This window comes from Scomber scombrus, chromosome 19 (assembly GCF_963691925.1).
Source record: "Scomber scombrus chromosome 19, fScoSco1.1, whole genome shotgun sequence".
Classification (NCBI taxonomy): domain Eukaryota; kingdom Metazoa; phylum Chordata; class Actinopteri; order Scombriformes; family Scombridae; genus Scomber; species Scomber scombrus.
The window spans coordinates 1,495,200-1,521,699 of record NC_084988.1 but is presented as its reverse complement, the minus strand read 5'-3'; the positions used below and the strand labels follow the sequence as shown (position 1 = coordinate 1,521,699).

Here is a 26,500-nt window from a genome sequence, read left to right as displayed (position 1 = left end):
TTGAAGAGCAGCAAATTATTTCATTTGCAAATGTTTCTGGCAAATATTTCAGTTGATACACACACCGTCAGATCATTGTGTGCAGCATGTTTTAATAGTTGGTATTCTAGCATTAATTGCAGAAATATCAGAGCTATGTGATTGATAACTGCTCTCAGCCCTCATGTACTCAGTGATTAGTGAGGAAATGGAGAGAAGCTGAGTCTGACTGACAGCTGATCTGTTAAATGTGCAAACAAACAGATTCTGATTGATTAATGAAGTTACCACTGCTGGTAAAGACAAATTAACTGAGGACATCTAGTGGTCATATAAAGTAGTGCAGGGTCTGAAATGAGAAAATTAAATGAACACAAAGTACATTCTCCGTGTCAGTGAACTTCACAGTCACAAGCAGACACGATTTATATCTGTAGAGAAGGTGGGGTGATAATTACAACTCATTAACATCAACATTCAGTGTGAGGAGACAGAGGAGACGTAATATGTTACGAAAACCAAATGTGCAGAACAAAGGCATTCTTCTTAAAATACTGCATGACATATTGTTCTTTTATTAATATGTGATATATGAGTTGAGCCCAAGACCTGCCAGAATGAGCTCGTTGCTGGGTGATTAAATAAAGATTAAATAGAGCGGAAGGTGTGTGTTTGGACATCAAGTATCTGTCAACACAACCAAACAGGTATTTCAGGCTGTAAGTAATAACTGCTTATGGAGGGGAAATAACATTCATACACTCTGAATGTAGTTTGATTTACTGAACAGGAAGTGCTTTAAACGTAATCTATGAATGGTGTGTGCTTTCTGCTGCTGTTGACAAATTCTTAAAGTATTATGTGTGGTCAATAGGTAAAAGCCATGACTTATTTTTCAGCTGCAGATTTCAACAGATCTCTGTGATCTCTAACAAACAGACATTTTCTATAATATTGTTACAGACTTACAGAAAACCAAACTAGTTTATGATGAACACAGTAGTGATGACATAATGCCTATAAAAAGAAATCAAACCCTTCACCACTCATCAACAACTTTAATACATCCTAAGCAACATTAAGCTCCATCTAAATATTGTTTGTGTTGAATTTACATCAGTAGCACAATAAAATCATAGCATATTATAATAATCATTGTGATAAGGAAAAGTCTCATATAAAAAAACGTTTTTAAATTCCCATAATAATATAATAATAATAATAATGACAACTTGATTTGTATGGCACCGTTTATACAATATACACCAAGTGTTTCACATAAAAGGAACATAAAATAAGAGCAATGTTCAAAAAAAAAAAAAAAAAAGAAAGAGGAAAGAAATAAAAACATTACAAATACAACTATATGAGGAGGAAAAAATAAAAATATTAATGTTATATATTTAACAATAAAAATAGTACACGGAAAAAACAATAGAATAAAATCAAGTAAAATTCAACTATTAAAAGAAGTGCAGTAGTAACTGATAGATAAGCTAATTAAAAGCTAAAGTGAAGAGATAAGTATTAAGCTTTCTCTTAAAAATATTTAGTGAACTGGCTTCCCTGATATCTAAAGGTAGTTTGTTCAATAGTTTTGGGGTGTAATTAACAAAGACTGCATCCCCGATTTTCTCTCTGCTGTTTAGTCAGAAGGCTTCACCTCAGACTACTCTGCAATGGCCTGCTCGACATCATTGTAGCTAAAAATCCGACATGCGATCTGCTCAGTTTCTGTCTGCTCCCCACACTCCATTAAACAAACAAACCAACCATCATCAATGTAAGCCAGGTCTGAATAACCACTGGGTCCACTGTTGATGATCAAGGGTTTGCTCCATTGTGTTGGATCCTGTGGGGATTTGTTCAGATACACTCCTAAATTAACCCTTTTGGACTTATCAGTCGGGTGGCTGAAGAGGAGCCACTTGTTATGAACTGGCTGCACTTCACTTTGATCTGGAAAGGAGACTACACTTCCCTGACAGCCTGTGTTTGTGTCGTTTAGGTGTTTTTTATCGAAGGAGCTAAACTCTTCTCCTCCATCTTCACTGACAGCTTCTACTCGATACTTTGCATTACGAGCATTGCAGTAGATTCTGCTCTTGCCTTTATCATCAAAAACCTCTGCCATTTCACATTCATTGGATTTCATCTTAAGTTTCTTGCTCAATTTCCAAGTGTTACCCTGATCATCACTGTACAGGCAGAGGGAGATGGGAGAAGAGTTTTCACGATAATAAGCACAAAGTGGGACAATCAATCTACCACTCTCCATTTGAATACCATGGCCTGGCCCTACAGCCATTGTGTCCCACTTCTTGATTTCAACCAACTCATTTTCAGTGAATACAGTCACCTCACTCCAGTTTTGGCCATCATCAGTGCTCTTGATGTAGCAGAGATGGGTTTCGTTTTTGTGGTGCCTTCGCTGATGCCCCTCTGTGACTCCGTCTTTGACACAGATGAAAAACAGGAACAGTGTTTTGCTTTTCTTCTCATACACTGGGCAGGGGTTCATAGGACGGCATCCATGAAGATGTGCCTCCTTAACTGGATTTAGCTCTGACCACTAAGAAAAAAAATCAGAGATGTGTAAATATAATTATTAACTTAAAAGTTAAAAACTGTCTTCACAAGTAATATAAAAATAAACTAGTTGCTGTAGATAATCACCTTAATCGTCACCTCAGGATTGGATTCCTTATTCCTGTTCACCTTTCCTGTTCTCATGTCCAGCGCCACTGTGCTGGCATCATTTGTAGTCTTCCTGCGCTCTGCAAAGCACAGGATCTTGTCGTCTCCGAGGTAGATTAGAGCAGGAATCCTGTACACCACAGTTGTAAAGATAGTTTCCTTGGATAGCTCTTTTGTGCAGTGAACTGAGGGATTGTTTTCCATGGTTGATGTTTGTTTATAAAATGATGGCACGAATAATGAGCTAGAAAGACGTGCTTACTCCTCCAGGATCATCAAGGTAAGCCTGCTGAGGGTTTTTATAAGTCTGGATGATGCAGGGAGGTGTCTTTATTGCTCAACCTGAAAGTATATTTCCGTCATTTTCTTTTCCTTAATCAGCTGACACACGATGAAACGTGTCTATGTAGTGTTGGAGTGAAGCCAAGGTAAACTGATAGGGGTTTTTTTTCTTTTTTTTCGGCATAGACACCTTTATTAAGAAGTTGACAGACAGGAAACATGGGAGAGAGAAAGGGGTGTGACATGCAGCAAAGGATTCGAACCAGGGTTGGCTGCGTATGTGGCATGCGCTCTAACCACTCGACCACCTGCGCGCCCAACTGATAGGGATTTTTACACTTAAGTTAGACAATACTTCCTGGTAGTTTATTTCCATAAAGTTGAACATATAGCTATCGCAGCAGTGTATTTTTCAACCATGCACCGATAAAACAATACAAAAACTATACAAAATTACTATCATTAGCATGCCATAATATATATTTGTGCCCTCTGGTGCACAGTAATGGGTCAGTCAAACTTCCCCTGAGGGTGGGTGGGAAATAAATGAACATTTCCTTGAATTTAAGGACTTTTCAAAAAAGGCAGGAGAGGAAATCGCCACAATGGTGGAACAATCACTAGGTGAACATGGGATAGATATAGCTGATTGCAGGGGTCAGTGCTATGATAATGGAGCCAACAGGGCAGGAAAAGTGAGAGGAGTGCAAGCTCGCATACTGAGTAAAAATCCCTTTGCCACATTCTCACCATGTGCATTTCACACGTTAAACCTAGTTGGTGTCCATGGCCAGAAATGGACATATTGTTTGGCTTCGTCAATCAGCTGTACAAACTATTCAGTGGCAGCCCTCACCGATGTGAAATCTTACAAAAACTTTTGGGTTGTTCTCTGTACAGCTTGTCTGACACATAATGGAGTGCGCGGATAGAGGCAGTGCGCCCAGTGGTAAAACATTTGCCCGGTGTCATCCAGGCATTCGATATCTTTATCACTACAGGTAACCTCACCAATGAAGCCAAAGCTGAAGCACAGGGTCTAAAGACCTACTTTCAGTCCTTTAATGCAGTTTTACTCTTCACTTTTTGGGTGAAGGTGTTACAGTGCATAGAGGATAGAAACCTTACCAGCCAGTCCTCAACTAACTCACTTGATGTGCAAGCTGTCAATATAAAGGAACTAGAGGAGGAGATTGCCTGCATGCGTGCATCATGTGACAGTTTTATGACAGAGGCAACTGCTGTTGCCACATCCATGGGCATCAAATCCTGGTTAGAAATGAAACAGAGAAAGAGGAAGCGTTTCTTTGATGAGTCAGAAAAGCAAGGGACAGAGGAGCAAAGCCCAGAGGCAGAATGTTTCATGTTGCAATGGACAGCATAATCTCTCAACTACATGTAAGGTTCTCATCAATGCAGCAGATATGTGATGAGTTCTGCGTCCTGTGGAAATTCAGAGATATGCCACAGGACAGCATCAGTGCATCATACTCAAAGCTCTCTGAGAAATATAAGAATGACCTCACAGAGTCCCTTGATGACCAAATACAGCACTTAAAGAATATATATAGTGCAACTTTTGAAGACGGTCTTGGACCTCTGGACCTTCTTAATGCCGTATACACAATGGGACAACAGAGCATTTATGGAGACCTGTGTGTCCTGCTGCATATTTTCCTGTCTCTGTCTCTGCCTGTGACTGTGACTGTGGCTGGAGGTGAGCGGGCCTTCAGTAAAATGAAGATAATAAAAAAACTACTTGCGCTCTAACAAGTCTCAGGAGAGGCTCAACGGTTTGGCAATGCTCTCCATAGAGCGTCAACTTGCCAAGAAACTGGACTTTAAAGACATCATAGATGATATGGCCACAAGGAAAGATCGGCGCATGGCATTTGGAGTTCAAATCTAAACATGTCACACCAGCAGTAGCCTAAAATACAATGGTAAATATTAATTTGGCAACAGCTTATGTGTAGTTTGTTAATGTTAACCATTATTGTCTATGCCTGTCACTTGTCTTTTGCAGAGAGAGATGTGAGGAGAGAAAAGGAATGTGTAATGATGGTGGAAGCTTCGGCCATCGTGTCTTTTCGGGAATGTGAATGTGTCCTTTATAGGCAGTGGACCTCTTAATACCTGTTCAGTCCTTTCTGAGTCGGACAGGAAAGAGGGACACTCAGCTGGGTCTACTGGCGGAGCTGCTGATCCCTGCTGCAAACTGGACGCTGAAGAAGTGGGTGAAACATCAATCTCGATGACCAAAGATGAAGGACCTATAGGGAAATTTAAATAATAATAATGCCAGTGGAACAACTGAAAATTGCTTGAGAATTTTTTAATAATATGCATTTGTCTAAAAACATGTCCCTTGTCATATGATTATATCTTATATTAAAAAAATATTCATCTCAGTATGTTCTGCAGTGGACTGAGCAATTAACTTACCAGGTACAGCTGAGGTTGCAGAGAGGACATTGGGCACAGTGGATGGAGCAGAGGATAGAGATGGACCTGAGATGGAAAACATGTCCCTTGTCATATGATTATATCTTATATTATTACATCTTAATGAGATAATTTGACTAGAAATTAAATATATATGGTGACAGTTTTTCAGTCACCTTGGCTGCTCCTGAGGAGGTGGATTGCCCCTGGGCCGAGTCAGTGCCTCCACCAAAATACTTTAACAGTGCTCCTGGGGAAGTTTCATATAACGTATGAGCATAATAGGGAGTTGATGTAAAAGGTATATGTTTATTTACTCACATAAATTACTGTGCTCTGCAGCAAACAACTGCAAACAACATACATCAAACTATAAGTTAACTAAGTGAATTCATTAATGCAAAACCATATTGATAGCAAATGTCACTGCGTTTGTAATTAACGTTAGTAATTAAACTTTTTTTTTTATCAAACGTTGTTATCAAAAACGTTGTTTTGATGCCAAAAAGCGACCCAGAATAATACTGAGAATCAACTTATTCAAAGTATTACACAAACACTAAAACGTTAGCTTGAATAGTAAGCTATCTAACCTACCCATAAGAGAAGATACATTTCTCTTGTTTTGAACTAACGTTAGCTAGCTTATTTGCTATTACAGGCTAACGTAGTTGGAACAAAATATCAACAATAATTAGGAACTTTCCTAATTTGAGGAAACTTTGCAAAATCTCCTTGACACACAATGTTACATTACCAAGACATACCTTTATCTAGTCGTTTTTCCTCCTCTTCCTCTTTTTTTTTCTGCCCATGAAGGATATGTCCTTTTTTCCATCATTATTCACCTGCTCCGAGCTTCACTGCACACGTTACTAGCGGAGCTCTGACAGCAGAGAGGCAGTAGGAAACTACACTCTGTTCACATAATATTGTTGTTTTATGTTTTGGGTTTTTTTTGTACAAGAACGTACATTTGATGATATATGAATCATCACCACTCACACATGGAAAACAAAACTGACTTTTTTCTTTTTTAAGTTAATTGCTCTTGGGGGCCCCCTAGTGGTCACAGGGCCCTAAGCAGCTGCTCAGTTCGCTTATGCCTTGGGCGACCCTGCCTGCACCCTGTATTTTAGGGGATGAAATTATTTGCAAAATTTGTACTGTATTAGTTTGTGTCATTACCTTGGACCCTCCACTATTATTTTTTTTGTTATTATTACATAAGATGCTTTGTGTCACGTCTGAGCAAACTCACCTTATTTAATTATCTGTTGAGCGATATTCACTTTCGCCAGTAGATGGCGGTAGCGGTTTTGGTAAATTAGTGTCTGGGACTGTAGTCCTTTGTTTTATCCCACTGCTTCATTTATTACGCTGAAAATGAAACATTTGACCCTTTGTTGGATTATTCTGCTGAGAATAAAATCAAGTGTTTATATGTTTGTTGTGCTGTTTGTGTCATTTTTTGGGGGAAAGGGAAACATGGTATTAAAATGTGAGATGAAGGTGATTCATTTATCAAAGCAGCTTCTACAGAAACTTTTACTTTCACACTACATCAAGCATAGATATATATAGAACTATATGTTCTATATATATCTATGACATCAAGCTCATAATAATTAACTCAGGACATCTAGTGGTCATATAAAGTAGTGCAGGATCTGAAATGAGAAAACTAAGTGGACACAAACTGAAGTACATTCTCCGTGTCAGTGAACTTCACAGACACAAGATTTATATCTGTAGAGAAGGTGGGGTGATAATTACAACTCATTAACACCAACATTCAGTGTGAGGAGACAGAGGAGGCGTAAGATGTTACGTGGTAAGAGGAATATGAACTTCGGGAAAACCAAATGTGCAGAACAAAGGCATTCTTCTTAAAATACTGCATGACATATTGTTCTCTCTTCAATATGTGATATATGAGTTGAGCCCAAGACCTGCCACAATGAGCTCGTTGTTGGGTGATTACTGATTAAATAAAGATTAAATAGAGCGGAACGTGTGTGTTTGGACATCAAGTATCTGTCAACTCAACCAAACAGGTATTTCAGGCTGTAAGTAATAACTGCTTATGGAGGGGAATTACATTCATACACTCTGAATGTAGTTTGATTTACTGAACAGGAAGTGCTTTAAAAGTAATCTATGAATGGTGGTTGCTTTCTGCTGCTGTTGACAAATTCTTAAAGTATTATGTGTGGTCAATAGGTAAAAGCCATGACTTATTTTTCAGCTGCAGATTTCAACAGATCTCTGTGATCTCTAACAAACAGACATTTTCTATAATATTGTTACAGACTTACAGAAAACCAAACTAGTTTATGATGAACACAGTAGTCATGACATAATGCCTATAAAAAGAAATCAAACCTTTGATCACTCATCAACAACTTTAATATATCCTAAGCAACATTAAGCTCCATCTAAATATTGTATGTGTTGAATTTACATCAGTAGCACAATAAAATCATAGCATATTAAAATAATCATTGTGATAAGGAAAAGTCTCCTATAAAAAACCTTTTTAAAATTCCCATAATAATATAATAATAATAATGATAACTTAATTTGTATGGCACCGTTTATACAATATACACCAAGTGTTTCACATAAAAGGAACATAAAATAAGAGCAATGTTTAAAAAAACAGAAAAGAAAGAGGAAAGAAATAAAAACATTACAAATACAACTATATGAGGTGGAAAAAATAAAAACATGAATGTAATAATATTACTGTTATATATTTAACAATAAAAATAGTACATGGTAAAAACAATAGAATAAAATCAAGTAAATTCAACTATTAAAAGAAGTGCAGTAGTAGCTGATAGAAGAGCTCATTAAAAGCTAAAGTGAAGAGATAAGTTTTTAGCTTTCTCTTAAAAATATTTAGTGAACTGCTTCCCTGATATCTAAAAGTAGTTTGTTTAATAGTTTTGGGATGTAATTGACAAAGACTGCATCCCCGATATTCTCTCTGCTGTTTAGTCAGAAGGCTTCACCTCAGACTACTCTGCAATGGCCTTCTCCACATCATTGTAGCTAAAAATCCGACATGCTATCTGCTCAGTTTCTGTCTGCTCCCCACACTCCATTAAACAAACAAACCAACCATCATCAATGTAAGCCAGGTCTGAATAACCACTGGGCCCATAGTTGATGATGGAGGGTCCGCGCCATTGTGTTGGATCCAGTGGGGATTTGTTCAGATACACTCCTAAATTAACCCTTTTGTACGTATCAGTCGGGTGGCTGAAGAGGAGCCACTTGTTATGACCTGGCTGCACTTCACTTTGATCTGGAAAGGAGACTACACTTCCCTGACAGCCTGTGTTTGTGTCTCTAAGGTGTTTTTTATTGAGGGAGCTAAACTCTTTACCTCCATCTTGACTGACAGCTTCTACTCGATACTTTGCATGACGAGCATTGCAGTAGATTATGCTGTTGCCTGTATCATCAAACACCTCTGCCATTTCACATTCATTGGATTTCATTTTAAGTTTCTTGCTCAATTTCCAAGTGTTACCCTTATCCTTGCTGTACAGGCAGAGTGCAAAGGAAGAATCACAGTAACAGCAACAGTAACAGCAAAAGCAACAAGTATAATAAGCATAAAGTGGGACAATCAATCTACCACTGTCCATTTGAATACCATGGCCTGGCCCAACAGCCATTGTGTCCCACTTCTTGATTTCATCCAACTCATTTTCAGTGAATACAGTCACCTCACTCCAGTTTTGGCCATCATCAGTGCTCTTGATGTAGCAGAGATGGGTCTCGTTTGTGTGGTGCTCTATCTGCCATTTCTCTGTGACTCCGTCTTTGACACAGATGAAAAACAGGAACAGTGTTTTGCTGTTCTTCTCATACACTGGGCAGGGGTTCATAGGACGGCATCCATGAAGATGTGCCTTGGTAACTGGTTTCAGCTCTGACCACTAAGACAAAAAAAAGAGAGATGTGTAAATATAATGATTAACTCAGCATGGATGCAATTAAAAACTGTCGTCACAAGTAATATACAAATAAACCAGTTGCTGTAGATAATCACCTTAATCGTCACCTCAGGATTGGATTCCTTATTCTTGTTCACCTTTCCTGTTCTCATGTCCAGCGCCACTGTGCTGGCATCATCTATAGTCTTCCTGCGCTCCGCAAAGGCCAGGATCTTGTCGTCTCCGAGGTAGATTAGAGCAGGAATCCTGTGCACCGCAGTTGTAAAGACAGTTTCCTTGGATTCCTCTGGAGTGCGGAGATATGAGGGTTTGTTTCCCATGGTTGGTGTTCTTGTATAAAATGATGATACGAACAATAAGAAAGAAATACGTGCTTACTCCTCCAGGATAATCAAAGTATGCCTCTTGAGGGTTTATATAAGTCTGCATGATGTAGGGCGGAGTCTTTATTGCTCCACCTGAAAGTATTTTCCCAGCTTTTTTTTTTCCTTAATCAGCCGACACACAATGAAACGTGTCTATGGACTCTTGGAGTGAAGCCAAGGTAAACTGATAGGGTTTTTTTTACACTGAAGTCAGACAATACTTCTTGGTAGTTTATTTCCATAAAGTTGAACATATAGCTATCGCAGCAGTGTATTTTTCAACCATGCACCAATAAAACAATACAAAAACTGCCATTTCTATCATTAGCATGCAATAATATATACTGTATTTGTGCCCTCTGGTGCACAATAATGGGTCAGTGCAGCTCTCCCAGCTGCAGTGAACTCTATCAAATGCTGCCTGCAGCTTATTATTTGCATCAAGGGGACTAAGAAGGGGCTAACAAGGTGGACCACTTAGTCTTTGATTTATTTGATAATGAATTATCAATGTTCATTACAGCAGACCTGATAGTTTATTAGAAAACCAGAAAATTTGTGTGCAAGTTATTTATACGTCTATTTTCACATTTTAACCCCTTTTAAATTTGACTAAACCATGAGGGGGGGGGGGGGGGGGGGGGGGGGGGGGGGCAAACAAGTCTGTTGTCCCGGGCCCTTGTTGTTGGGTGATTACTGATTAAATAAAGATTAAATAGAGGTGTGTGTTTGCAACAGACTTCAAGTATCAGTCAACTCAACCAAACAGGCATTTCAGGCTGTAAGTAATACCTGCTTATGGAGGGGAAATTACATTCATACACTCTGAATGTAGTTTGGTTCACTGAACAGGAAGTGCTTTAAAAGTAATCTATGAATGGTGTGTGCTTTCTGCTGCTGTTGACAATTTCTTAAAGTATTATGTGTGGTCAATAGGTAAAAGCCATCACTTATTTTTCAGCTGCAGATTTCAACAGATCTCTGTGATCTCCAACAAACAGACATTTTCTATAATATTGTTACAGACTTACAGACAGTTATGATAAACTAGTTTATGATGAACACAGTAGTGATGACATAATGCCTATAAAAAGAAATCAAACCTTTCACCACTCATTAACAACTTTAATACATCCTAAGCAACATTAAGCTCCATCTAAATATCGTATGTGTTGAATTTATATCAGTAGCACAATAAAATCATAGCATATTATAATAATCATTGTGATAAGGAAAAGTCTCATATAAAAAAACGTTTTTAAATTCCCATAATAATAATATAATAATAATGACAACTTGATTTGTATGGCACCGTTTATACAATATACACCAAGTGTTACACATAAAAGGAACATAAAATAAGAGCAATGTTTTTTTTTTTAAAACAGAAAAGAAAGAGGAAAGAAATAAAAACATTACAAATACAACTATATGAGGACGAAAAAATAAAAACATTAATGTAATAATATTACTGTTATATATTTAACGATAAAAATAGTACATGGTAAAAACAATAGAATGAAATCAAGTAAATTCAACTATTAAAAGAAGTGCAGTAGTAGCCATCAGAATGTGATGTACGTAACTAGGTTTGCTTGATTTATCTCTCTGTGCGGAGAGATAAGAAAGAGTGAGAAAAAACTGTAGTTCAATGCGACTAAAAGCAACTGCGTGACAATTGAATGTACACTTGAATATTCACAATATTCATTTTCTACATCCCACAGAGAATAAGCCGCGATACATCGAGTATATTCGATATATCGCCCAGCCCTAATTCTGAGTAACTAAAAGTCTAAACTCTGAACAGCCTCTTCAGTCGTTTAAGTAAATCATTAAAGAAATAATACATACCTTAATTGTTGCTTGATTGGGCAGATAAACCTATTACACCATGACTCGCAGACACTAATGTAAGGGTTATTATTGTTGTAGGAGCCATGTATTTGACTTGGTTAAAGGGTTATATTCTTCCTAAACACTAGAGGGGGACATGGTAAAGGCTGACTGGGCCAGATGATTTTCAGTCAGGTCATTGCAGCTATTTTTTAAATATTCAGTCTCACAGGAAACTTGATCCTACTTGTTTAAGAAATGTGAGATGTTTATTCTCGAACCTGTAATGGATCATTTTCAGGAACAAAGATGCTATAAAACAACTTTTCATTATATGAATATATTTTATTATTTGAAGAACAAGTTCTGTTTTATGCATCAGTAAATATGAAAGTACAATCAAACAAACCCATGACTTATTTTTCAGCTGCAGATTTCAACAGATTTCAACAGATCTCTGTGATCTCTAACAAACAGGCATTTTCTATAATATTCTTACAGACTTACAATAATATGGACTAGTTTATGATAAACACAGTAGTGATGTGATGTTAATGTTGTTGTTTCTTGGCAAAATCAGTTTCCTTTGTAAAAAAACAAGAAATAAAACCATTCACCACTCATAAAACAACTTTTTTATATACTAAGCAACATTAAGCTCCCTCTAAATATCGTATGTGTTGAATTTACATCAGTAGCACAATAAAATCAGCATATTAAAATAATCATTGTGACGAGAAAAGGTCTCCTTTTTAAAATACCCATAATAATAATAATAATGACAACTTGATTTGTATGGCACCGTTTATACAATATACACCAAGTGTTTCACATCAAGGGAACATAAAAGCAATGTTTCAAAAAAGAAAAGAAAGAAGAAAGAAATAAAAACATTACAAATACAACTATTTGGGGAGGAAAAAATATAAAAACATGTAATAATATTAATGTTATATATTTAACAATAAAAAATAGTGGATGGTAAAAACAACAAAATAAAATCAAGTAAATTCAACTATTAAAAGAAGTGCAGTAGTAACTGATAGAAGAGCTAATTAAAAGCTAAAGTGAAGAGATAAGTTTTAAGCTTTCTCTTAAAAATATTTAGTGAACTGGCTTCCCTTATATCTAAAAGTAGTTTGTTTAATAGTTTTGGGGTGTAATTGACAAAGACTGCATCCCCGATTTTCTCTCTGCTGTTTAGTCAGAAGGCTTCACCTCAGACTACTCTGCAATGGCCTTCTCCACATCATTGTAGCTAAAAATCCGACATGCTATCTGCTCAGTTTCTTTATCCTCCCCACACTCCATTAAACAAACAAACCAACCATCATCAATGTAAGCCAGGTCTGAATAACCACTGGGTCCACTGTTGATGATCAAGGGTTTGCACCATTGTGTTGGATCCAGTGGGGATTTGTTCAGATACACTCCTAAATTAACCCTTTTGGACTTATCAGTCGGGTGGCTGAAGAGGAGCCACTTGTTATGAACTGGCTGCACTTCACTTTGATCTGGAAAGGAGACTACACTTCCCTGACAGCCTGTGTTTGTGTCGTTTAGGTGTTTTTTATCGAAGGAGCTAAACTCTTTACCTCCATCTTCACTGACAGCTTCTACTCGATACTTTGCATTACGAGCATTGCAGTAGATTCTGCTCTTGCCTTTATCATCAAAAATCTCTGCCATTTCACATTCATTGGATTTCATCTTAAGTTTCTTGCTCAATTTCCAAGTGTTACCCCGATCATCACTGTACAGGCAGAGGGAGATGGGAGAAGAGTTTTCACGATAATAAGCACAAAGTGGGACAATCAATCTACCACTCTCCATTTGAATACCATGGCCTGGCCCTACAGCCATCGTGTCCCACTGCTTGATTTCACCCAGTTTGTCAGTCAAATCATTCACCTCACTCCAGTTTTGGCCATCATCAGTGCTCTTGATGTAGCAGAGATGGGTCTCGTTTTTGTGGTTCTTTATCTGATCCTGCTCTGAGACTCCGTCTTTGACACAGATGAAAAACAGGAACAGTGTTTTGCTGTTCTTCTCATACACTGGGCAGGGGTTCATAGGACGGAATCCAAAAAGATGTGCCTCCTTAACTGGTTTCAGCTCTGACCACTAAGAAAAAAAAAGAGATGTGTAAATATAATGATTAACTTAGCATAGATGCAGTTAAAAACTGTGTCGTAACAAGTAATATACAAATAAACCAGTTGCTGTAGATAATCACCTTTATCGTCACCGCAGGATTGGATTCCTTATTCCTGTTCACCTTTCCTGTTCATATGTCCAGCGCCACTGTGCTGGCATCATTTGTAGTCTTCCGGTGCTCTGCAAAGGCCAGGATCTTGTCGTCTCCGAGGTAGATTAGAGCAGGAATCCTGTACACCACAGTTATAAAGACAGGTTTCCTGGATTGCTCTGGAGTGAGGAGATATGAGGGTTTGTTTGCCATGGTTGATGTTTGTGTATAAAATGATGATGCGAACAATAAGAAAGAAAGACGTGCTTACTCCTCCAGGATCATCAAGGTATGCCTCCTGAAGGTTTATATAAGTCTGGATGATGCAGGGAGGAGTCTTTATTGCTCAACCTGAAGTATTTTTCCAGCTTTTTCTTTTCCTTAATCAGCCGACACACAATGAAACATGTCTATGGACTCTTGGAGTGAAGCAAAGGTAAACTGATAAGGGTTTTTTACAATTAAGATAGACAATACTTCCTGGTAGTTTATTTCCCTAATGTTGAACATATAACTATCGCAGCAGTGTATGTTTCAACCATGCACCGATAAAACAATACAAAAACTATACAAAATTACTATCATTAGCATGCAATAATATATATTTGTGCCCTGTGGTGCACAGTAATTGGTCAGTGCAGCTTTCCCAGCTGCAGTTAACTCTACCTGCAGCTTATTATGTGCCTCATAGGGACTAACAAGGTGGACCATTTACTCTATGATGTATCTGATAATGAATGATCAAAGCTCATAACAGCAGACCTGATAGTTTATTAAACCAGAAATGTATAACCCTAACCCTTAATGATTTACAAATTATTATTAACTTCAAGCATGATGACTCTTAAGAAAGTGACTGTGACTGACAAATGGAAAATAATGGTTGGTAGGATGATCAATTCAAAAATATCTTTAAAATAGCTTTAAAAGCAGCATCAGGTTTGGTAAATACAGTACATTTAGTATTTTTGTTGGTTTTATATCATTTGCACCATTTTTTTTTTAAACGAAAAGTAAGACTGAATGCTCCTGAAAATGTCAAATGGTGTAACCACAAAAGAATGATAAATATTACATATTTTATCACCTACAGTGTATTTAAGTGAACTTAAACTAATAATTACTTCATTTAATGAATGTAAATGTTTCCTGATCTCCATGGTTACCAGATTAAATGTAATATTTAGAACAATTGTATTCCATTAGCTTTATTTAATATAAAGTTATAATGTAAGATCATGCCAAACTAGTTGATATGGTGTTTTATTGAGAATTTACTGTTTTAAAGCAAATTGAATTATTTGGTACAACGTTTTTATGGTTACACCACTTAGACATTTTTGCCATAATCCTCTAATATATTCTCTCAAAATGGATTAAAAGCAGAAATTTGATGCTGGGTCCACAAAAAAAGAATGTGTGCAAGTTATTCATACGTTTATTTTCAGATTTTAACCCCTTAAATTTAAACTAAACCACATGGACACAAACAAACGTCCTTTAACCCATATACACAGTTAAAAGTCAAACCATCTCAACCTCAGCCAACTTTTATACAATCCTGGAAGGAGGTGCATATCAGTTAAAGTTGGAAAAGGATGACGCACTGACACTTTTTAGTTAACCTGTTGCCCTCTTTGCAGGAGCGTCTGTTGATTCGTCAACATCAACAGTGTAGGAAAAGGCACTTTGACCTCCTCCAGGACGAGCTGGTGTGGACGTGAACATGAAGCTGGTTCAGCTGCTCTGTCGGGACGTATTCAGATCCTCACTTAAAAGTAGTAATATTACAGTCTAAATACAGGAAACTGCTGTCTTAATTTTAGTTAAATTGATGTAAAGTATTATCAGGAAAAATATAAACTGACTGAGCACACTGACTGTGTCACGGTGCATCAAAAATTTATGTTTTTTTTGTTTGTTTTTTTAAAGTCGCTGTAGAGTAAAAAGAAGAATATCTGTCTGAAATGTAGCAGAGGAAAAGAGACAACTACTAAAGTACGACTTCTCTGCAATCGACAGAAAATTGATCAGTTTATTTTGATCATTGATCAGTTGTTTAAGTAATTTCTTAAGTCATTGTCAAGCAAAAAATTATCTGCTTCCATCTTCTTAAATGTGAGGATTTTCTATTTTTCCTAATAATTAAATAACTTTATAGATTGTGGACAAAACAAGCAAATTAACAGCATTTCATAGACGACGCAATTAACCAGTTAATCAAAAGAACAGGCAGATTAATCATTTACTTGCAGCCCTAAAAGCACAGTGTACCTTCCACCATGCAGACATAAAAAAAAAAAACACAGTACAGAAGTCCTGAATTTGACCTTTTTTATTCTTCAAATACAATTCAGCTGTACAATAATTTGCAGGACAAACATCACTACTGCTCACGTTTAAAAAGGGAGCGTAGCAGAGCATCAGTTTGTAGACATACAACCTCTTAATTACAGTGCAATTAGAGAGTAAATAAAAAAAATAAAAAAAGCACATCATAGTTTGTTGTAGTTGTAAATTTACTGGTGAAGATTTGTCAATTGTTAATGAAATTACAGTGCCCATTCCCGCTGCTTTATCACAGTTTCTCCTCTGTATGTTAAGGCCATTATAATTACTCTCTAACGACACTATCATTAGAGGAAAAGCCCACATGTTTGCGGGGGAGGGGGAGCAGCAGTTATATTAAAGTAGTATGATGAATGCCAGTCTCATCCAGGAACACCTAACACACACACACACACACACACATGTAAAAGAAGAAGACATTCAAACCTGTAATTTAATAATTGTGCCCGTAAAAATGTGGATTTAGAGGACGCTGAAGGAGCCTGTGGAGTTGTGGAGTGGTAGCTTAGAAGGGTGCAGCATCCAAATATGTTGTCATGGTAACGAGACTAATGAAAAAAGCCCAGGTAAAGATTTGGGTCTTTTTTTTAATGTGGTAAAGCTCAGGTTTTTGGAGTATCCGGTTACTTTTTTGTGCATGTAAACACCTTTTCCTGCTTTCAGAAACCTGGATTAAGCTTTATCATTTGTAAGATGGCAGCCACTTTTTTTGTTTGTTTACTTGAGTTACTAAAAACTATGGTTTCAATGCACTTTTATTACAGCAATTTCTCTCATGGGATCAATAACGTATATGTATCTATGTATCTATCTATAAATAAACTGTATATACTCTAACAGAAACCAGGATACTGCTCTGAATAGTTGAAGAATAATAGTGGCTGAGATGATGAGAAATCAACATACAACTGCACAGAGATGATTAGAAACTGGGATAGTGTGAAAGTCGTATATACAAGGGTAGGATTTATCATGTACGATGTAAACGTCATATCCTGAATACGATCAAAACCAGGATATGAGTGCACATGTAAACACATTCATCAAACTCTAAATGTCTTTGCTTAACACTGAGCTGAGTAAATAAACCACACACACACACACAGAGCAGATGAATCATTAGATGCAGGTGTAACTAGTTAGAAGTTACTAAGAATGTTTATTAGTTTAATTAGATCTGGTACAAAGTCAAAATCACTGTTATCGCACCTTCAGAGGTGAAAGGTTGTTATTCAAGGCCTGTTTAATGATCAGAAATAGATAAGGCAGAGATTATACTGTATCCATCCAGCATTACCACTCCACAGCACAGGGTCCAGAGAGGAGAAAGTTCACTCTGACAAAACAAATGGACGGACTGTGACTTCTTTTACCTTCACTGCTTTAACAGGAAACACACACACACACACACACACAAAGTCTGTGCTTCAATTAATCCACAAATCTACATTCATAATCATCACTCAAAGTCTAAAAAACTGGTTATAAGTCGTAATTTAAGGGCAAGATTTTGAGTTTTTTCCTTCTTTTGTAACACAAACCTCTAGATCTCTATTGGCTGTGATGTGCAGGGCAACATGTGGGTCAACTTTCACCTAAAATTGGGCAACAGAGTCCGTGACGACGTGTCAATATTGCTGCTTTACTCACACAGGAGTAATTACAGTATATGCAGACGATTACACACCATATTGTCACAAGAAATATTTAAAAAGCAACTTTAAACAGCAGTCAAATTCAAACATATGAACACATACATTTAGGTAATTTGACTATTTTTAAAACCTGTTTTTCTTGTGACTATGAAAGCTTCAAATTGCAGCAAAAAAGTTGAGTTTAATCCCAAAAAAAAGGCACTTCACTTTGTTGTTAACCCTCCTGTCGTCCTCAAGTCAAGAAAGGAAGGGAGGAAGAAGGAAAGGAAGGAGGGAGGGAGGAAGGAAGGGAGGAAGAAGGAAGGGATGGAAGGAGGGAGGGAGGAAGGAAGGATGGAAGGGAGGAAGGAAAGGAGGGAGGAAGGAAGGAAAGGAAAGGAGGAAGGAAGGAAAGAAAGGAAGGAGGGAGGGAGGGAGAAAGGAAAAGAGGAAGGGAGGAAGGACAGAGGAAAGAAGGAAGGTAGGGGGAGAAAAGAAAAAGAGAAGGAGGGAGGGAGGAAGGAAAGGAAGGAAGGAGGGAAGAAGGGAGGAAGGAAAGGAAGGAATGAGGGAAGGAAAGAAGGAGGGAGGGAGGAAGGAAGGACAGAAGGAAGGAAGGAGGGAGGGAGGAAGAAAGGAATGAGGGAAGGAAAGAAGTAGGGAGGGAGGAAGGAAGGACAGAAGGAAGGAAGGAAAGAAGGAAGGAAGGAAGGAAGGAAGGAAATAAGTAACAGTCAAAACAGACAGGGTAAATTTGACCCGGGAGGACGACACAAAGATTAAAGTTGTTAAGTTGCCCAAAATGTTGCCCTGATCATCAATAACATTATTAAGTTATGTGCCTCCTTACAGTAAGACAATACAGACAAAATAAAATAAGCATAAAGCAGGTTGACGAGCAGACTGATCAACAGTCAACGAGAAGCTTCAAAAACACTCAACTCAAGAGCAGGTCAACGATATAAAGACAAAAGCAAGGATTTAATTCAAGAAATTAGACATTTTTTTGACTATTTTGACTAAATTATTGCATGGAAAGAAGGAAAAAATCACTATGAATATTATTAAAGTTGTCAAATCTACTCGGTTTTTATAATTTACATTTTAAGGGATGAAGTCGTCGTATGTGTTTTTATGTTAAATATGAAAAAAAATTCTTTAAAATAAGAAAAAAAAGGGACATATAATGATTTTGGAATATATTCCTTCATATAAATGCTCTACATCGGTCCAGATATTGATTCACTTTCATCAGAATCGAATCAGAATCAGATTTTAAGTGTTTTTCTGCTAAAGAAGGGTAAAGTCAAACAAAGGTTTATTGCACACCCCTGCCAAAAAACGTTAAGTTAATGTAACATCTGCGAGAAAAACTAAACTCTCCAGAAGACTGAAGCAAATGCAACAAGATCTGATTTGATTATATGAGTTTAAAAGCCGCCGATCCCTAAAGTGAGATGTTGTATTTAAGTCAGTCTGTTAGAACGTTGACTGGTTGTTTTTTATGAACTAGAACTGAGATTATTATTTTATTTTACATAAATATAATCTACAGGTGCTTTTGGGAAACCCTGACACTATTTTGAGATGGACGAGGGTTAAACCTGATTAAGGCCGGGCGTCAAAACTCAATATTTTTTTACTGATCCGAAATGTGTCTGTAACTGAATATTTCAAGTATATCACAACTTTCATTCTTTGACCTGATAGTTTGTAATTTAATTAAAGTTTTCATACTACTGCTTGTGGTTAGATTTAGAATTTTTTTTCCTACATTAGGCATCGTAAAAAGTACTGTTTGCTGGTATCGGTACCGAAACTCAGGTATCACATCAGCACCAGTATCAAACATTTCCAAACGATATCCGGCCTTAAACCTATCTGATCATTTTCGTCTTAAAACATACAAAAAACTACCAATAACGAACCCTCTGAGCCAATATAACTGAGGCACTTCTTCCTAAATGTGTATTAAAGGGTCTCTACATTAAGTTTTTGTTGTTGCAGTTCAATTCCTGCAGCTTAATATTTCAAGTATATCCCAACGTTTATTCTTTGATCAGTTTGTGATTTAATTCAAAATATTTGGGCTATTTTAAGTTCAGTTTAAGTAAAAAATGTTGTAAAAATTTGAATTTTTTTCCCAAGTCAGGCATCGTAAAAAGTCCTACAGTCCTGGTGTTGGTACCGAAACTCATCAGCACAAGTATAAAACATTTCCAATCGATACCCAGCTTTAAAACTATCTGATCATTTTCATCTTAAAAACATACAAAAACCACCGATAACGAACCCTCTGAGCTCACATTAACACAGCTCAACACTTCTTTAGCTTTAATATAATCCTAAATGTGTATTAAAGGGGCTTTATGTAAGATTTGTGTTGTTGTTGCAGTTCCAGCTTGTCACATTACCAAGCCCCCCTTTAAATAACAGCACGTATACATAGAGAACATCATGTAATATAATGTTAATAAAAGGGCTGTAAAACTAGAAACATTAATAACAGGTAAAATAATTTGGTTGTTTTTACAGTTTTATAATTAATCCTTCATTATTTAGACCAAAGTTATGGTTGTGGTCAAATAATCAACTTTTTCATTCATAAATTCTTCTTTATTATTATTATTATTAGGTCAGTGAGTGAATTCCAGTTTTAAATAACACGTTGGATCTACTGAGTTCTGGTATACAGTGTTATATAAGTGTTAATCTACATTTAACTAGATATAGCAAGAGTATTCCTTCTTATTTTGGTAATAGCAAATATATATATTACTGGTATTTTAACTCCTAAAAACACACAAAACAAAACAAATAATCCATTATAATTCTTGCGTTATAATCATTTCATTAAATAATTTATAATTTGCACTTTTTTGGTTGAATTTGTTTACAATTATAAGCTAAAAAAAAAAAAAATCAACTTTACTCACATGGTAAAGTGTCGTGTCGTGACGTGACGTTAACACCTGGTAGTAAACAACGTTGTAACATTTCCGCTGCCATTTATTTGAGAAATGGCACGAACGAGCAAGAAAAAAAAAATCGTGGAGTGATTATAAACTTTGTCAGTGTGTGAAACTACAGCCTCGATCCTGAGAATGAGCCGGTCGGCCTTTTTTCATGTGCCAATAAATGCAAAAAATTATCATCCTGCCTTATTTTTTAATGTAGCAGCGAACTGGTCAACCTCAGCACTGCCATCCTCAAAGGCTTATTACAGAAAGATATATATATATATATATATATTAAAAAACAAGAAAAACACTTCAGAGCAGCGCTAGGAGAGAAACGAACAAAAACATCATTTACAAAAAACCCCAAATGTAAACATAGAACTTCATACATCAAAAGCTAAACCTGCAACGAACACAGGATGGAACATTTTAGGAAGACTATTTATCGTCCTAACAGCGAGGGAGCATTTGCGAGTCGGGTTCCCTCCGCAGGTTTCCGATGTTTTCATATCATAAGGCAAGAAATAAGGGTCTTAATACGACTCGTGTTGTGTTTAAATTGGTTCAAACTTCAGTTGTGAATGTCAAAGTTGTGTATTAACAGCTTGTGGCTCAAATATCGTAACATTTTTGAGGTTTTAGAGCCTTTTCAGGACCTTCATTGGAAATCTGCAGAGGGAAGTCTGAGCTGAGATAAGCTAACGTCCGGGTCGGCCTACAAAAAGACGTCATTGCTGGACAAGTTCTCAGCAGAGCGGTCAGTTTTAACTTATTAAAGCATCTTTCAGAGGCAGAACTGTTCTCATTGGTTGAGTTTAACTTAACTGGTTTCACTTATAATCGTGTTATTGATGATGTTGGAAGCTCTGCAAACCGTTGGATGTTAATCAGAGAGCAACAGTGACTTTGGATTTTGGATTTGTTAACTTCTCTTGACATGACGGTCGACAGTAAGTACAGTGAGCACAAGTGACTAAATGTGTGGGATTTCTGTCATATTGGAAAACCTCACAAGTTTAAATTTATACAGACTTCAAAAACATCAGTTATACCTCTTATTAGATCAGTAATTTAAATAGTTATGGTGCTGAATGTCTATAAATACTAACTTCAATTTTGTCTTTGTTTTTTAACATTTTTGAACAGCTTTGAGTCGGATTGCCACAGCTAGCTCAGCCATGGCTGTACAATAACAGGTTTTATATGCTAACAATAATTATTTGAGACTATAATATTGAAGATTTTAATTTAAATAAATGACTTTGGTCACTATCTAACACCGAATGACACAATGTTGACTGAGCCTGTGGTATGCTGACAAAAGCTCTCCCTTTGCAGTATTAAGTTCGAAGAGAGAGCAGTGTTGCCAACTCCTCAGTAAGGAAAGTAGCTATTGGCTGTCCTAAAAGTCGCTAGAAGTCGCTAAATGACGTCATCACCTAATTTGCATAATTTTCGATTTGCGTGTAATTATAATGGACGCTGTAGGAGAGAGGAATAAAATAAAAAAAACCTAAATATGTTTAGAACTACAAATTTATATTCTTATGTTGAGTATTGGTTTGTTTTTTTAAATTTAAATCAATTTTGTTCTATATTGTTAAATGTCAGAATATTACATTTAATCAAAAGACTGTTATGCAGGGTGGAATTGCGCAATTTATTTGCAGTCTGGGTGCGGAGTGGTGTGGGTCTCCTCTCTGCTCTGACTGCAGCTGGGTCTGCTGCGCGAGGCTACTGTGAACCTGACTGCCTGTGCGTGCTTTGGGACGGGGGAGGGGCTGACGGCAGCACCCGCAGCTCGTTGAGGACAGTAACTGCAGAGCTATACGTCCTTTCACTTCAGTCTCTAAAACACCAAAAAAGTTTCCAATAACACCAGAAAAAGTCGCTAGATTTGTCGCTAGTCGCTTTTGAGAAAAAAAGTCGCTAAGACAGTTTGGAAAGTCGCCAGATTTAGCGAGAAAGTCGCCAAGTTGGCAACACTGAGAGAGAGTAGGCAGACTTTTAAATTTGCTTGCGCTAGCGTGACGTCACACAGCAACACTGTTTGGATATCTGGGAGCGAGGTCGAGTGAGGTCCGAAAAACACCTGCAATTACTGCTTAACGCCATAAGGTGGCGCCAAAGAAAGTCAAGACTATTACTTTAACTTTGTGAAGCTCACAAAGATTCCAACTTCTAATTGCAAGTGCTGTAAATTATATAATAGATACACATTTATTTATCTTACGGATGCTCAACTCCTCAAACATGTTTTACTTTTTCGGAAACGTACAGAAGCTAACGGAGCTGCAGTTAGCCGTAAAAAGACATCAGGACTTTTCCGTTGCAGTCTGATTATCACGTTAACATGTAAGTACTCGTTTTTGGTGAACTACATACTGAAATACATTTTACGTACATATTTCTTCTATGTCGCTTGGTGGAAAACTCTGACACATAAAAATAATGCATAGTTTTTAAATTTTAATTTAATTAAAAAGGCTATTTTTTATAATTAAAGACTATTACAGTGAACTTTACCTTTGCAGTTTTTTAACGTTAAACTCAACCAATGAGACTCATTTCTTTGTCTCTACTTTTAAAAATGTGAAACTAAAACTCCTCTCTGCTTCTGCCTTCATTCAAAGCGAGAGCGTAGCATTAAATATTAAAATAGTGCTGCGAGGGCGTTTACTCACACGGACACTCAACCACAGCACACGCTTACATTACATACAGTTTACACGCACACACACACACACACACACACACACACACACACACACACACATGTAGACAGAAACAAGATTTTACACACTTTAAACCAAAAAACACACAGCAGGACTCTGTATGTTTTATATTCCTCATGATCCACGATATGTATCGATACAAAATAAACACCACAAATCCCTCCGTCTAAGAGCACAAACGTTCAAAAAGTGCAATGAAAGATTAAAACCTGTACAGTGGTGAGATGCCGGAGTATAATGTCGGACATATGAAGCTTTCACAAAGCTATTTACAGCGAGGAGGGTCGATGATGTCGTCCCCCCCCCCCCCCCCCGAAGAGGAGAACCGTCCGTCCGTCCGTCCTTCCCCCTCTTTCGGGTTTTGGGAAGGGAATCGAGAAAAAAAAGAACCTTCAACGCGCCAAGTCGCAGTGGCTGGCACTCAGGTCGCGACTTTTCTTCAGACGATTATTTCGTTCCTGGAGGAAAACGTAGTGAAAAGGAAATTAAATTAAAAGCTGATAGATGGATTTATTTAGTACAAAAAAGAAGTAAATCCCCCAAATTTTTAAAAAAATGTGTTCTAAGATCAAGGCTGGTAGAAGTTTCGGTAATCCCTCACGTCAAACAGTGATCGTAGCTTGGTAGCCGTGACGCCTCACAGCAGGTCTATCAAGCTTTAGATCGTATTTTATTCACATTTTGAAGAATTTAGAGTCTTTCTTTAAGCCTTTCTAAAATCATTAGTATGTCCTAATGTTACTTTCAAAACCACATCATTAGGAGGTTGAGTTTACAGGTTACGTTAGCAAGTTTTAGTTAAGTTTAAGCTAACGTTAGCAGCTCTGGCTTGCTCTTTACTAAAGTGGTGGAAGTGTTTAAGACCCGACACAACCATAAAATGTTACTCAAGTTAAGTTTGTCAAACACATCAATAATTCCTCATCCTGAAAGTGAGAACATGCCGTTTAAAAAAATATAACTTTTCAAATTGACCCCGTCTCTTTTGACTGTTCCTTCTTTCCTTCCTTCCTCCCTCTTTCTTTCATTTTTCCTTAGTGCTTCCCCTCCTTCCCTCTTTCTTTGCTCCCTCCTCCTTACTTCTTTTCTTCCTTTCCTCCCTTCCTTCTCTCCTTACTTCCTTCCTCTTTCCTTCCTCCCTACTTCTCTCTTTACTTATTCCCTCCTTCCCTCAGTTCCTTCCTTCCTTCTCTCCTTGCTCCTTCCTCTTTTCCTCCTTTCCTTCCTCCCTCTTTACTCCTTTACCTCCCTTCCTTCCTTCCTCCTTTCCTTCCTCCCTCCCTCCTTACTCCTTTCGTTCCTTCCTTCCTCCCTCCTTACTCCTTTACATCCCTTCCCTCCTTCCTTCCTTCCTTCCTCCTGTCCTTCCTTGACCTGAGGACAACAGGAGGGTTAATATCATACAGACAGGCTGCTGTTATCACTAAAGCTCCTCTCATGACTTAAAACCACAGTTTCTGTTAATACTCTGGATTAGTGACATTAATGATGACGAGAAGTTAGTCTGTTAGTCACACTGATGCTCAACATCTGTCATTAGTGATGAATCCGACACGTCAAAGACTCTGGTTTGCCCACAAATAAAAAAAAAAAAAAACAAGAACAGCCTCTGGGGAAATTATATAGTTTATATAAAATCATGAAAGAGACGACAATAAGAGAAAAGATGATGTCAGTGAGACCGGGTCAAAAAGTATCTGCAAAAAGCTCTTTGATGGTTTGATTTAACCCTCCTGTCGTCCTCCCGGGTCAAATCGACCCCATCTCTTTTGACTGTTCCTTCTTTCCTTCCTTCCTTCCTCTTTCTTTAATTTTTCCTTCGATCTTCCCCTCATTCCGCCTTTCTTTGCTCCCTCCTCTTCCATACTTCTTTCCTCCCTTCCTTCTTTCTCTCTGTACTTTGTTCTTCTTTTCCTCCCTCCTTACTCCTTTCCTTCCTTCCTTCCTTCCTTCCTTCCTATTTTCCTCCCTCCCTCCCTCCTTACTCCTTTCCTTCTCTCCTTGTTTCCTCCCTCCTTCCTTCCTTTCTTCCTCCCTCCCTCCTTTCCTTCCTCCCTCCCTCCTTACTCCTTTCGTTCCTTCCATCCTTCCTCTCCCTCCTTTCTTCCTTCCTTCTTTCCTTCCTTCCTCCCTCCCTCCCTCCTTACTCCTTTCATTCCTTCGTCCCTCCCTCCCTCCTTACTCCTTTCCTTCCTTCCTCCCTCCCTCCTTACTCCTTTCCTTTCTTCCTTCCTTCCTTCCTTCCTTCCTCCTTTCCTTCCTCCTGTCCTTCCTTGACCTGAGGACAACAGGAGGGTTAAGGAAGTATTTTGGGGATTTATTTTAGGATTAAAAGCTATAATTTAGTTGTTTTATACACTGTCGCTTCCTCATCTTCTACTTTAATCTGTGATTTTATTATGTTTGAACACTGAGACATGAAGGTGTGAATTTGTGGTCTGCAGTCAAATTTAATGTCACTTTTTGCTTCACTATTTGACCTTTGTGTCGTCCTCCCGGGTCAAATTGACCCTGTCTGTTTTGACCGTTCCTTCTTTCCTCCCTTCCGTCTGTCCTTCCTCCTTCTCTCCTTCTTTCCTTCCTCCATCCCCCTTCCTTCCTTCCTTCCTCCCTCTCTCCCTCCCTCCTTCTTTACGTTCCTCCTTCCTTCCTCACTTCCTTCTTTCCTCCCTCCCTCCCTCCTTCTGTCTTTCTTTCCTCCCCATTACCTTCCTTCTTTCCTCCCTTCCTCTTTCCCTTTCTCCTTCCTTCTTTCCACCCTTCCTTCCTCCCTCCTTTCCTTCCTTCTGCTCCCTTGCATCCTTCCTTCCTCCCTCCCTTTCTTCCTTTCCTTCCTTCCTTCCTCCCTCCTTTCCTTCCTTCCTTCCTCCTTCCTATCCTTCCTTCTGCTCCCTTGCATCCTTCCTTCCCTCCCTCCCTTTCTTCCTTTCATTCCTTCTTCCTCCCTTCCTTCCTTGACTCGATGAGGTGATTTAATGTCTGAAACCAGGATAATCACT

General features: G+C 37.8%; 3 protein-coding genes and 1 pseudogene across 4 annotated transcripts in view; all 4 read right to left on the bottom strand.

Annotated features, from left to right (window-relative positions):
• Positions 1 to 1,494: 1,494 nt before the first annotated feature.
• LOC134000959 (sialidase-3-like) lies at positions 1,495 to 2,906 on the bottom strand. Of its 2 annotated transcripts, none has more exons than XM_062440488.1 (2): positions 2,656 to 2,906; positions 1,495 to 2,551 (listed from the first exon to the last, which is right to left on the bottom strand). In XM_062440488.1, the coding sequence occupies exons 1-2, from the start codon at positions 2,878 to 2,880 to the stop codon at positions 1,649 to 1,651; spliced, it is 1,128 nt and encodes a 375-aa protein (XP_062296472.1). In that variant the 5' UTR covers positions 2,881 to 2,906; the 3' UTR covers positions 1,495 to 1,648. The 2 variants fall into 2 exon arrangements, with proteins under 2 accessions (XP_062296472.1, XP_062296473.1); XM_062440489.1 differs by having other exon boundaries at positions 2,668 to 2,906.
• Positions 2,907 to 8,327: 5,421 nt separating this feature from the next.
• Positions 8,328 to 9,694, bottom strand: LOC134001230 (sialidase-3-like). The gene is made up of 2 exons (XM_062440798.1): positions 9,470 to 9,694; positions 8,328 to 9,356 (listed from the first exon to the last, which is right to left on the bottom strand). Exons 1-2 carry the CDS (start codon positions 9,692 to 9,694, stop codon positions 8,427 to 8,429), a joined length of 1,155 nt encoding a protein of 384 aa, XP_062296782.1. The 3' UTR covers positions 8,328 to 8,426.
• Positions 9,695 to 12,799: 3,105 nt separating this feature from the next.
• Positions 12,800 to 14,036, bottom strand: LOC134001228 (sialidase-3-like; annotated as a pseudogene).
• A 9,802-nt stretch (positions 14,037 to 23,838) lies between these two features.
• The window catches only part of klc1a (kinesin light chain 1a), a 64,126-nt gene continuing 61,464 nt past the window's right edge, over positions 23,839 to 26,500 (bottom strand). Inside the window, exon 16 of the mRNA XM_062440572.1 lies at positions 23,839 to 23,959. Coding sequence (XP_062296556.1) covers positions 23,894 to 23,959 — 66 coding nt within the window. The 3' untranslated portion in view covers positions 23,839 to 23,893. The remainder of the gene's footprint in view (positions 23,960 to 26,500) is intronic.